The sequence below is a fragment of the Monodon monoceros genome, unplaced genomic scaffold (assembly GCF_005190385.1).
Source record: "Monodon monoceros isolate NGI ecotype Baffin Bay Population unplaced genomic scaffold, NGI_Narwhal_1 Super_Scaffold_16, whole genome shotgun sequence".
Lineage (NCBI taxonomy): Eukaryota > Metazoa > Chordata > Mammalia > Artiodactyla > Monodontidae > Monodon > Monodon monoceros.
In genome coordinates, this window is record NW_021703772.1 from 52,252,863 (window position 1) to 52,266,296 (window position 13,434).

The 13,434-nt window shown below is 39.6% G+C and overlaps 1 protein-coding gene across 3 annotated transcripts in view; it reads right to left on the reverse strand.

Annotated features, from left to right (window-relative positions):
• The window catches only part of UBE2E3 (ubiquitin conjugating enzyme E2 E3), a 105,622-nt gene extending 101,223 nt beyond the window's left edge, over positions 1-4,399 (reverse strand). Inside the window, exon 1 of one of the 3 annotated variants that reach the window (XM_029226087.1) lies at positions 63-494. Coding sequence is in view for 1 of the 3 variants with exons in the window: in XM_029226086.1 (XP_029081919.1) it covers positions 3,594-3,607 (14 nt within the window). In the remaining 2 variants the exon portion in view is untranslated. Of the gene's footprint in view, positions 1-62; positions 495-3,593 lie in introns of those variants that run through there. The other 2 variants (XM_029226089.1, XM_029226086.1) reach the window with 2 other exon arrangements.
• Positions 4,400-13,434: the final 9,035 nt, after the last annotated feature.

The window sequence follows — 13,434 nt, forward strand, 5'->3', positions numbered from 1 at the left end:
TCCCCCACCGCCGCCGCCGCCCCGGCCGCCCCCCACGCGGCCCCCCGGCCCCGCCGCCTTACCTCGGCCGCCCGCCCGGCCCGCTCGCGCGCCGCTACGATGTGGGGGAGGGAGAGAGAAAAAAACCCTTCCTTAAGGAAATGGAGGCAGCTGGGGGGGGGAAAGGGGGGGGAGGGAAAAAAAGAAGCCGAGGAGGCTCTGGCCGGGGAGTGTGGAACATTGAAAGTCGGAGGGGGTTGTGCAGTGCCGGGCTCCGGCCGGAGGGTGGCGCCGCCCAGCGCCTTCGGAAAAAAGTGGGGGGTGGGAGCTCGGCTGGGCGAGGGCGCGAGCTCCCGGCGAGGCGTAGGGGACGCGGGAGACCCCCGCGCACTGTGGCCTCCCGCTGCCGCCGCCCGGCTCGGCTCCTCCCGGCCGCGCAGTCAGCAAGTTCCGAGGCGAGCGCGGGGGGAGGGGAGGGCGCGGCGGCGGCGCGCGTGCTCGCTCGCTGCTTGCCTGGCGGAGGGGCGGGCGCGAGCTGTTCCCGCGCGCTCCCGCGCGCTCTCTCCGCGCCTCCCTTCACCCGGGGGGCGCACGCGTCCGCCCGCGCGCGGCCAGGACAAAGAGCGCGGCGGGGACCCGGCGGGCTGGCCCCTGACGCCCTTGGCCGCGGAGCCGGTACCGGAGAAGGCAGGGGCGCGGGCGCCGTCTCGCGGGGCCGCTGTGCCGCGGGGTGGCTTCCGGCCTGAGCCCGCCTCCGGAGCGAGGCTGCCCATTGGACTACCCGCCCCCGCAGGCTGGGGCCAGGGTCATCCCCGGGGCTGGCCGCATCTCCTCTCCCTACACACGGGCCAGCGTGGTCCACGGGGCCCCCACGCCTGGGCAAGGGCCCGGGGCGCGTGGACGGGAGGCCCCCGCTGCCCTGGAAGACTGGAGACTAATGGGTGTCGTTGACGAAGCCAGGCACGCAGGCGGAGGAAAGCTGCCTCTTGCCCCCCGTGTGAGCTAAAGGGGCAAGATGGGGTCTTGGGCATTGAAGGAGGAAAAAAGGATTTCGAGACTAGGTGACTAGCCTCTGCTTCTCCTTGGCCCTCAGCCTTTCAAAGGGGAAGGTCCTTCGGATGCTTTGAAAACTTAAAAATTCAGAACAATTATTGAGATGTCCCATTCAAGGTTTTTTTAAGTGAACAGGGACCTTGTAAGGAGGGTTTATACCTGATGCTTTGCTGGATGCCCTTCTGATGTGCCTGCTAGACGCCAGTTCTGGAAAAAGAAGCCCTAAGTGATACTGGGTCAGAATGTCTACACAGAAAAGCTTCAGATGGGGTTAAGGGAAGGTTAGTTTTGTTCTGTCATTTTCTCTTGCAATCTCCAGGTGGACTCTGCAGTTTTTGCCCCGGGCACAAAGTGGCCAGAAGTACAAAAACTTCCTGTTTGCAGCCCAGACCTTCTTCTGCTACTGAGAACTTGCTCCAGTGATGGAGCCCCTAAGGAATTTGGGGATTCCTCTCCCACAAGTGTCAGGGGCAGGGGTGCTGGGAGAATGTGGAGTTCACAGAGGGAGTGACAATAGCAGAGTCATAATATCTGAACTAGAATGAAAGGAAAAAAGGAGAAAAAAAGGCTGAGTGAGCCAATATGTTTACTTATTTTTCCTCCAAATAGAAAAGTTTTGGTAAATTGTTGCTTACAGTTCTGACGAGTAAGTTACATTTCTGTGATTTTTCCAAAGACAACAGTCATTCAGCGAACCTTTCAGAGGGCTATGCCCTAGGTGCTGGACACACAAAATTCACTCATTCAACTACTGTGTGACTCAAGCCAGGTCTCTACTCTGTGCTAGAAGCAACCAGTCCAGAAGGGGAACAGGTCATTAAAGTGTACCAGGTCGATTAGGAGGAAGGACACTCTAGTCAGAAGGAATAGGAAGTCTCAGACAGAGCATGGTGTGTGTGTTGACAAGAAGTTTCACTGGGCTGGATCAAAGTGTACCTGTGGAAAGAGCTTGTTAGTGAAAATACAGGCAGAAGTTTCCCCCAACTTTTACACTGTGCTGCTACAGCAAAAGCCAACCAATTTGGAGTTTGGATTTTGCTCTATTTGGAATGGGAAGTTGTGAAAGGAAAGCTATATATAAAAAAGTGGGATATTTTAGGAAATTTAATATTACAGAAGTAGACTGAAGGCCCAATGGCAATTTGCTGATAGGATTAGGGTGGGGCTAGGAGATTGGTAGATAAAGATATTTAGTTGTGTTTGGTAGCATTTTCCATGATAAAAGAAACAACAGTGGACTGAAAAGCAAGGGAACTGGATTCTAATCTTATTCTATCAAATTCATGTGACCTCAGGCAAGTTACTTTTTTTAAAAAAATAAATTGTATTTATTTATGTACATATGTATGTATGTATGTATGTTTTGGCTGCGTTGTGTCTTCCTTGCTGCGCGCTGGCTTTCTCTAGTTGCGGCGAGCGGGGGCTACTGGGGCTACTCTTCGTTGTGGTGCGCAGGCTTCTCATTGCAGTGGCTTCTTTTGTTGTGGAGCACGCGCTCTAGGCGCGCAGGCTTCAGTAGTTGTGGCGTGCGGGCTCAGTAGTCGTGGCTTGTGGGCTCTAAAGCACAGGCTCAGTAGTTGTGGCACACGGGCTTCGTTGCTCCGCGGCATGTGGGATCTTCCCGGACCAGGGCTCGAACCCGTGTCTCCTGCATTGGCAGGTGGATTCTTAACCACTGCGCCATCAGGGAAGCCTAGGCAAGTTACTTTTTCCAGTTAAATCTTTCTCGTATGTAGCAGAAGTGTAAATCCTTGCTCAAAAATTTCATGATTCTTCAATGAGTTTGAAGTCATGGAGTTCCACTCAATATTCACGCAACAGATTACTTAGGAACTACCAAATGCTAAGAAATTGGAGTGAAATATGGGTGCTGCTCTTATTGAGCTCAGTGGGTAGTGGAACAACCAGAAATGTAGACTACAGGATGAGAAGTGCTGCATTCAAGGAGTGGACAGAATGAGTGGAGTGTTATTAATTATGAATTAAAAATTAGTAGTGGAATTATTAATTCAGCTTGGGGTTATGCACCATGGGGTGTGGGTCAAAAGAAGTTGCAATGAACTGGGCCTGGGGGGATCAATAAGTGATAATATAGATAATGCTCTGGGCAAATTACCTGGGACATAATAGGTGTTCAATAAATAGTACTTACCAAATTGTTAAAGTCACCATAAAGAAAATGAATGGTTCCATAAGGTGAGGGACATTAGTGGCCTGCCCTCACAGTATTAGGTACCCAGCTACCATTATTCACTTGACTAAAGGGGTTTGTTCAAGAAATTCTTTCCAGCTCACAGCTCTCCTCCAAGGTCATCTGACATCACTATCCTGACCAGAAGCAACTTGTAAGTTATGAATTGTTATCTAACTTGAAGTTCTTCACAGGACACCTGTTTTGTAATTGTTTTATCTTTCTCTTTTTTTTTTTGCCGTGTCTACCCTTGGAAACAGGGATCATGTCTTATAGGCATTCCTGAGCACATACATATTTCATCTAGTGCAAATTATTCTATAAAGTATGTAATAAAAATGTTTTCCCATATGACCCCTCAAAATAGTACCACAAAGTAGACATCAGCTACCACAAGAAGATTGTTCCCTCTTGGTTTCCTCTTTTTCTCTTCTTGGTATGGGGTCCTTCCAGCTTCTCACTCACAACTCTGAAAAAGGCAGAAGTAAGAGGAAAGATAAAAAATTCAATTGCAGCAGATATTGCCACAAAGACCTCTTCTCTCTTCCCCCCCCCAAATGCTGTGACCAAAAGGAACTGGTCATTACAAGGGCAGACAAGGCAGGACCCAGAATCCTTTAGACTTACCTGGTTTGGGAGTTGCTTTCTCCCATGCCTTTCAATGGGTCTCAGTGTTATATAGGTACATGAGTTTGTGTGTGTGTAACCAAGAATTCTACAGAAATATACATCTGATTTGCTTAATAAGTTTCTGAACTGAGTGATTATATAAGCTACAGTAGGGCCACAAATCTTTTAAAATCACCCACCATGGCCAACAACATACCTTACACATAATGGATATAGAATACTTATTAATTTGTTTTGTTGATTTCAGAATGCTTTTGTTTGTTTCCTTCCACACAATAACCTTTCTCAACATCCCTTCCTTTTACCCTTCTTTTTTTCAGGCTGTTTCAGATGCTATCCAGTTACTTGTATCCTTTTGTCATCTGGCTATAAAACTCTCTTTCTATCCATTCAAAAATAAAAGAGTTTGGTTTATTAGGAAGTCATTTCCTGGCCCAGGCTTAGTTTAAGAAGCCGTGATTGCCATTGCTAGTCTCAGTGTCTCTGGACCTCCAGAGTCCAATGCACTGATTGACATCTAGTGTTCCTCCATTGTGTCATGTGTACAAAACCTTCTGTGTGCCAGACCCTGGGCTGGGGCGTGGAAATGGAAAGGTAAGCCTCTGTTTGACTTCAGGGACTTCAAGGCACAAAACTCAGTGATCATTTCCCGCTTTTCTCCTTTGAGATAACTCTGAGGGAGAGTATATACCAAAAAGGGCTTGTGTCTTTATTCCATAACGAGCTTGTACACATGAAATGAAAACATAAGCACCTTAATAAGACGAAAGTCATGAACAGATACATTTTTTTTTGGCCACACCGTGCAGCTTTCAGAATCCTAGTTCCCTGACCAGGGATGGAACCTGGGCCCCCTGCAGTGTAAGTGGAGAGTCCTAACCACTGGACTGCCAAGGAATTCCCTGAATAGATACATTTTAAAAGAAATACATTTATTTAAACTTATTTTAACAAAACAAAACAAAACCCTCAACCTTGCTAGGTATCAAAAAAAGGAAAATTAAAATGAGATATATATCAAAATAACAAAAACAATTTTTAGTGATTATTATCATTGCTGGCAAATTAGTAAAAAATTTCCCTTTGTCCATTTCCAGTGGCAATGAAAGTTGGTACTAGCTGTTTGAAAAGCAGTTTGTAAGTCTGTGTCAGGAATCTTAAATGTGTTCATAGCCTTTAACCAAATTTCTCCATTTCAAGAAATGTATCTTAAGAAAGTATTCTAAATGTGGAAAAAATAGCATTGAAAAATTGGAAGTGTCCAACTATAGGAAAATGATTACACAAACTGATTCACCCACACAATAAAATTTGCAGTTATTAAAGTAATACATATGAGGAATATGCAAAAATACAAAATTGGATTATGATAAAATGTTAATGAGGGCAGGATTTGTCCATTTTGTGAAACCAGAGCTTGACTCAATGCCTAGGAAGGTATCTGGCACAAAGTAAGTGCTCAATAAATATCTGTCAAATGAATATGCACTATATCTGTACAGCTAGCAAGATAAAAATATCTGAAAGGAATATACTCTAAAAGGTTAACTAGGGACTTCCCTGGCGGTCCAGTGGTTGGGACTTCACCTTCCAATGCAGGGGCTGCGGGTTAGATCCCTAGTCAGGGAGCTAGGATCCCACATGCCTCAAGGCTAAGAAACCAAAAACGTAAAACAGAAGCAATTATGTAACAAATTCAATAAAGACTGTAAAAATGGTCCACATCAAAAAAAACTTTAAAGAAAAATAATAAAATAAAATAAAAGGTTAACTATGCTTATACTTTACAGCAACTATGAATAACCTTTTTAATTCTTTCTATATTCAGCATTTTTTTTTTCAATGAGCTGGCTACTACTATTATAATGAGGAAAAAATGGTGTGAATAAGTACAGAGGTGTACATTTGGTGAAAATACTGTTTTAACTTTTTAAAATTATTATTTTTATAAATTAAAAGAAATGTAAATACAAGTAGACTTTCAGAATTTGTCAAAGTTTTAAGGTCGATATAAGAAAAAATAAAGACCATTTTTAAAATCCATAAAAAGCTGTGTGAAGGGGCTCTTCATTAAATAAAACAGTAAGCTCTGGCTCAAGGACAGACAGATCACTGAAACAGAAGAAGTAAATAAGAATTAGGTGATTTAATATATAACAAATGAGACTTCATCTAAAACATAGAAAAATGAAGGATTATTCAATTAATGATATTGAGGTAACTAGTTCCCAATATGGAAAACATAACTTAGAACCATACCTTATACATCAACATAAATTACAGATGAATTCAAGAGTTAAGTTTTTTAAAAATCGCTCCTTGGGAAAGTTAGAATAATTTGATTACTTATTATAGATAGAGATGAGTTATGATAAGCTATGCTAAAAACCAACAGAAAAAGAAAAATCACAGAAGAAAATATGTATTTGACCAGGTACAAAAATTGAATCCTCAGTATGCTTCCTGACGCACATACACGTGCAGTCACCAAGCTGAAACATCAAAATAGAGCAGTTTGTACTATGAAAAAAGATTAATATACATCACATATAATTCTAAATAGACTTATAAAAATATCAAATCATCATAGACAGTTAAAGGACAGATTCGAAATTGGAGGTTATTGAACTACATGTTGTCTTAAAAATCTAAGATATATATATATATATTCCACAAAATTTACAAATCTAAAAGCTGTATGATGCCAAATACTTGTGAGAATATTATGAGAAGGGCACTTTCCTGTATTGCTGGTGGCATTGTAAATTGATATAACCTTTTTTTGGAAAGCAATTTGGCGATGTGTTTCGGGAGTCATAAAAATGTTCATACCCTTTAACCTAGTAATTCTACTTCTGGGAATCTATCCTAAGGAAATAATCCAAAATATTAAAAAATGCCATATGCTTGACAATGTTTACCCCAGTGTAATTTATACTATATAAAAATGGAAACCACTCAAACTGTCCCACATAAAGGCTATGCTTTAGTAAATTATGGTCCATTCACTCAACGGACTGTACGTGAATATAAAATAGTGAGTATTATAACTATCATTTGTACTTCTCATGGTAAATCCTTTTCTGTGAGATCAGCTCATGTCCTACTTACTTAATAAAACTAACAAAGATGTCATGCATCATCTTTTTAACTGTTGTTTTACTTAACATTATGTCACTTAAAGTTTTCCAAGATGCTTTACAGTATGTCATGTGTAAAATCAGGTTAAGTGTATACTTTCTGCTTCAGAAAACAAACTTGTATGCACAATATGATTGCCTGGAAAATGTATACAAAAGCTTTTGAAGAAATATGCAAACAATCATTTTGGGTTAAGGGCCAGTTTATTTGTGATTCTGGCCATCTTTTCCATATTGCACAAGTGGTTATCTAATTGGAAGAGATTCAATAGGAAACAATATGTTTTAATTTGGGGCTGCAAAGAAAGTAGTTTAATTTGCAATGATAAACAAGTTTCCATTTTACTTAAATGTCTTTATATCAAAGAAGTAAAACAATATATTTTAAAATGGGGATATTAATTAAATATGTTGAGTTATATTTTAGTTTTATTCAGGTCTAGATTCTACAGGCTTGTCATTTATAAAAGATCTCAAAGATGTGCCTAGTAAAATGTCAGAATGCATATGATTTTAACTTCTCTGAATTATAACATCCCAAAATAGCTCAGATAAAGTAAATATCACAGAGTGATGTGAGTGGGTTAAAAAAAAGTGATAGTTTTCAGTAAGACTATATACTCAGTGTGTGGTGAGGGTAAGGAGAAGCTTGGACTCATATTAAGGAATGACTGCTTAGTAGCAGTACTTATAATCCAAGAAGATGATATTGAAGTGCTAGACTTTTAACCAAGGAAACAGTCTCAGAGATACCAAATCACTTTCCTCAAGTCTGCATTCGGCCCCCATTTCACTATGCTGTCATATCCACCAGGGCATACAGACCACTTTTCCAAGTCACTAGCTCCTATAGAAATGTCAAAAGGATATCATCAGAAAGTTCTTAAAAGTGTAACAGTCTTTTCTCACCCATGTTCATAAGCATGAGAAAGAGCTCCGATACGCTGTTATAAATTGGGTAATCTGGTAATAATCACTTATAATATCCTATATATATTGTATAATACTTATCATGGTTTGTAAACAAATATTTTGTGTTTATTTCTTTGATATTTTTATCCCCCTCCTAGAATGAGGGCAGGGACCATATCAGTGTTTTGTGCCTAATACAGTGCCTGGCATATAATATTTAGTAAATAATACCTGAATGAATGAATGGATGGCCAAGTTACCTTCACACTCAAAGTCAGTTGAAGGGACTGTTATAGAATAACAGCAACAACAAGAAGAAAGATCTTTTCCCACTGTCTGACATATTTATGGACATGAAAAGTAGCACAGGCTAAGCATATGGGAATCCAAAATTATTTAGAGAAATTAAAGGCCAATAGGTTCATACATTCAAATAAATTAAGGGTGTTTGGTATGTGACCCTAAGCTCTGAAATACGTGTCAGGAGAACAATGACCAAACTTCTTATAGAACCATAGTCAGAAAATGAATATTGGCTTATGTTCTTTTCTAAAAATACAGTAGGGCAGCAAAACCTTTTCTAATCTGCTTTATACAGTGTCTACATAGAAGAGGTGGAGTTACGTGTTCTATAAAGCTAAATGCTGGCGACTAAGATTAAAATTAATCAACCTCAATCAATCTCAGACTCATTGGCAGAGGCATTTAAAAGGACCAATGGAAAAATAAAACTGTTATATATTTGGTCCAACTTTCTCTAGCTCTTAATCAGAACATCATGGTCACTGACCCAGAAACCTGGCATCTTGGATTCTAGTTCCCATTACATTGTTCATCCTTCTAGATGCCAGGTTCCTCATCAGCAAAATAAGTCTGGAGGTTTTTTCTGATTCTGGAATCTATGATTTATGCTATTGTATAAGTAAGTGCTGTTGAGCAAACTGAATTAACTAGTATGGCTGGTAATGCTTTTTTAAATTCTAGCATTGCTTAATGGCAAGATTATGCCAGCAATGATTTTTTTTTAACATCTTTATTGGAGTATAATTGCTTTACAATGGTGTGTTAGTTTGTGCTTTATAACAAAGTGAATCAGTTATACATATACATATATCCCCATATCCACTCCTTCTTGCATCTCCCTCCCTCCCACCCTCCCTATCCCACTCCTCTAGGTGGTCACAGAGCACCGAGCTGATCTCCCTGTGCTATGAGGCTGCTTCCCACTAGCAATCGGGTTTACATTTGGTAGTGTATATATGTCCATGCCACTCTCTCACTTTGTCCCAGCTTACCCTTCCTCCTCCCCGTGTCCTCAAGTCCATTCTCTAGTAGGTCTGCGTCTTTATTCCTGTCCTGCCCCTAGGTTCTTCAAGACCATTTTTTTTTTTTTTTGGATTCCATATATATATGTTAGCATACGGTATTTGTTTTTCTCTTTCTGACTTACTTCACTCTGTATGACAGACTCTAGGTCCATCCACCTCACTACAAATAACTCAGTTTTGTTTCTTTTTTATTCCATTGCATATATGTGCCACATCTTCTTTATCCATTCATCTGTCGATGGACACTTAGGTTGCTTCCACGTCCTGGCTATTGTAAATAGAGCTGCAATGAACATTGTGGTACATGACTCTTTTTGAATTATGGTTTTCTCAGGGTATATGCCCAGTAGTGGGATTGCTGGGTTGTACTGGCCAGCAATGATTTAAGGCCATATGTAACCACACAAGTTGATTATCCATTAAAATTCAGTTTGGCTTGAAAAAATTTGAATGTGCTTCTTACATAAAGGCTACCTACCATAACCAGCTATCCCTCCCCACCCCACCCTCAGTTATTTTGGCTATATGAATATACCAAACCAGTTGTCAATTTAAGTGGAAAATATATATACCAGTAATTCTAGTTGTTTGAAATTTTCCAAAGAAAATAATGTCATTTCTAATAAGGTTGTTTACATCCGGTGAAATTTCCACTTCTTGGTTAGATTAATTCTAAATTTAAGTTTTTTCCTTGTCCCTGGAGAAATTTCTTAGAAAAAAAAAGTCCATAACTTACCTATGGCCATTTTTGCCACCCACACAAAAACCCCCACTTGAACTTAGGAAATATAATTATTTGCATATCTGAGCCTTTATTTACTCGTTTAACAAACATAACAAATGTCTTTTCAAGGACAAAGCACAGCGCTAGAAGATGTGTGTCAAACAAGACGTGATACCGTCTCTTCTCTAAAGGGTTTATAATCTAGCAGGATGGTTTAAGAGGGAGGACTTCAAAATCCAAGAACAGGAGTTTCCTGCCTAAAAAACAATAGCAGAATTTCACTCACCTCCTCTTCTTATAATAAGCAGCCCCTTAGAATTGTGCTTTTACTACCTTCAAATACATTAAAGGAGAAGCCAGAGGATGTAAAAGAGGGATTTTATATGCTTATTCAACAAACAAACATGGAGTACCTACTGAACAACTGGGAAAACTATAGTTTTGAATGTAGATGACGTCTTTCAAAACACACACATACACACACACACACACACACAGCAGGCTCTGAAGAAGTAAGCACTGGTTGAGTAGATGGAAAACAAGTTCTATCTTAGGATAATTATATGGTTAAAAAAGCAGCAGTTGAATTATTTTTGCATCGTAGCAAGTTATCCAGTTTTTTCTTTTCTTTTCTTTTCTTTTTAAGGAGAACAGAGTTCAGAGTTCAACCTTCCAGCTAGGATACTTCAGATACTGGTCTCTTTCACTCACTCCCTGCCATCACAACTGTATCCCCTGTGCCTAGCATGTTGTTGGCGCTCAAGAAATATTTGTTGGATAATAGCAAACACTTCTGTAACACTTAATTGTCTTTTATGCTGTATTTTATATGCACTGGCTCATTTAATTCTCTTAATAGCCCCCATAAGGCAGGTACTGTTATTATATATTAATGTTACAGATGAGAAAACCAAGGCACAGAGAGATAAAGCAACTTGCCCAAAGTCACGTGACAAGTGAATGGTGGACTCTGGCTGGGAAGCCTACGCTCTTGACTGCTATGCTATGCCACTTCTAGATAAGTAAGTGGCATTCCGAGTGAGGGGATGGGAGGGAAGAGAAGGAACTAGCATCACTGGCCCCATAGCCAGAAAGGAAATAATTGGGACCCTTGGGACAGGCTGGAGATGTTGACAGCCAGCGAAGAATGAGGAAGTTTTAGGCATCCCATCAGGGTTACTTTTGGACTGTCTTTGGTTGCTGGGGTTGACAGAGAGACTGTTCAATGAGAAAGAGACATGTAAGGAAGCTCTTATAAAAATCAGAAATGATCTGTGGTCCGTTTGGGCAATTTTTCTTCTGCTAATCTCTCTCTAGTTCGTTCTTTTTTTAATGCCATTCTCTTCCTTTGTCCCTTTTCTTTACTATCCCTTTTAGCCTGTTATAATCTTGACCTAAATTTTAAATTATTGTATTTATTAAATCAAATGTATATATCATCCCACTTTTCTCTGCACTTCCATTAAAAAAAACAACAAAAGTTATTTCGAAATTGTTCCCTATTAATGCTGTACATGCAGGTCAGTGATTCTTAATAGAAAAAAAAGTCTCCCAAAGTGGACTAACCCTTAAAAAGTGAGAGATTATGAAACTAAATCTTGGTACTCTATCACTTCAATATTAGTAGAAGAGATGGCCAATCTTAAATACAAAGCAGTTCATGCTGAAATTTAACATTTTCTTTCAAATTTTAAAAATATCTCCAAGTTTAGACTAAAGAACATTTTAACATTGATTAGCCTCTTCACTTTATGATAGGATCAAGAGTTCATTTGTGCCTAATGTCAGCTAAGGGATAGTTTATAGAATGCTGAAATTTCTGGGTTTCTGAAAAGAACACTAAAAGATTAAGAAATTATATTTGTTCATTTAACTATGTGAGAATATAAAAATAATAGTGAGTCATTTATAGGAGTTGTCTAGAGAAAATCCTCAGGACAACTAGGCAATTTGTGCCTAGCCTGGTACAGTATACAGATTAATGACTTAATCTGAGTAACTTTAGTCTAATTAGTAAAAAAGTGCAAATGTTTATACATATATGAGCGTATGTGTGTGTGTGCACAGATAGTCAATTTGCTACAAGAACAAGCACTTGTTTGTTAAAGACTGAAAGTAAGGATCAACATTGCAGCATTCACAACCACATAACTGGATAAACCACATGACGTAGGTGCTGCAAATAAGGAATAAGTAAAAACTAGTATCGGGCTGACATCAGGAGCATAGGCATAGGCTCTAAATTGCAGAAGCTAAGTAGCTACACCGTGGTTTAGTGTGGGATGTGGAATGTAAAATCCTAACAAAAGGGATCCCATTTTAAAGAGATTGATTTGGGACGAGTGAAGGTGATATGATATTTATCTCCGTATAGCTTTTTAAAACTGATTTAGTACGGTGGCTTATGGAAGTTAACAGATGTTAATTTGAATGAATATTCATTTGCTGACATCAAGTCACAGTAGATGACACTTTCCTCTTAAGAGGTCATATTTTCCTCTTACGGAGTGTTTGCTGTTGCGGTTGCCAGTTGTCTATTTAGAAGACATAACACTAAGGAGCTATGTAAAGTGCAGTATTCATGTATAATGATGTAGAGTCTGAACCAAAGGTAAATATGCTAATTAGAACCAGCAATAATGCCAGATATAAACATCATAGTGACTTACCTTATCTTTGTTGACAGCATCATGATAGCTTCTCATCAACCAGTCACGAATTTTCTTTTAAATTACCTATTAGTACACCACTTGGGCTGAAAAAAAACATTTATTTAAGAAAGAACATTACCGAGAAGTGAGGTGACTTTAAATCACCACAGAAACCAAATAAAGAACTTTATTGTGAAAAAGCTAAAAAAATTATAAAATTCTATATGAATAGAAATTATTATTATTGGGGGCCTAGCTGTATCTCTACCATTTGCTATACAAAATCTTGCTTTCTTCTATGTGTATTTTTAGAGAAAACAGCAACATCAAAAGTACGGATAGACTTACAATTGTTTTGTTTCATAGATTCATGCATTGGGCCCAGTTTATCGTACCTAAAGTTACTTTGGCTCTGCAAATGATTATTTTTGGCAGAAGTTGTATTAGTGTGTCAAATTGTCTTTTAAGAAACTTGGCCAGGATTACTGCTCAAGATGGTAAGTTATAAATTTTAAACCTTATTACTACACACTCCCACTCCCTTCCCCCAAGACAGTAGTACTATCGAATTTTCTGGTGCTATGATCCAAACACAAATTTGTTACAGAATTCCAGAAACAAATAAGATAATTTTAGGAGCAGAGTTAACAAATGAGATAATGATCTGGTTATATTTCTTGATCCATGAAATACCTAGAGTATTTAGCAACACAACTATGTCTTCATTTGCTGTGGTGTTAGGAACAGATATGACATATACATGGAAATCAGTAGCTAATTCAAAAGTATCACTGTTAAGCCATTAGAATCAGCGTTCTTTCTCAAA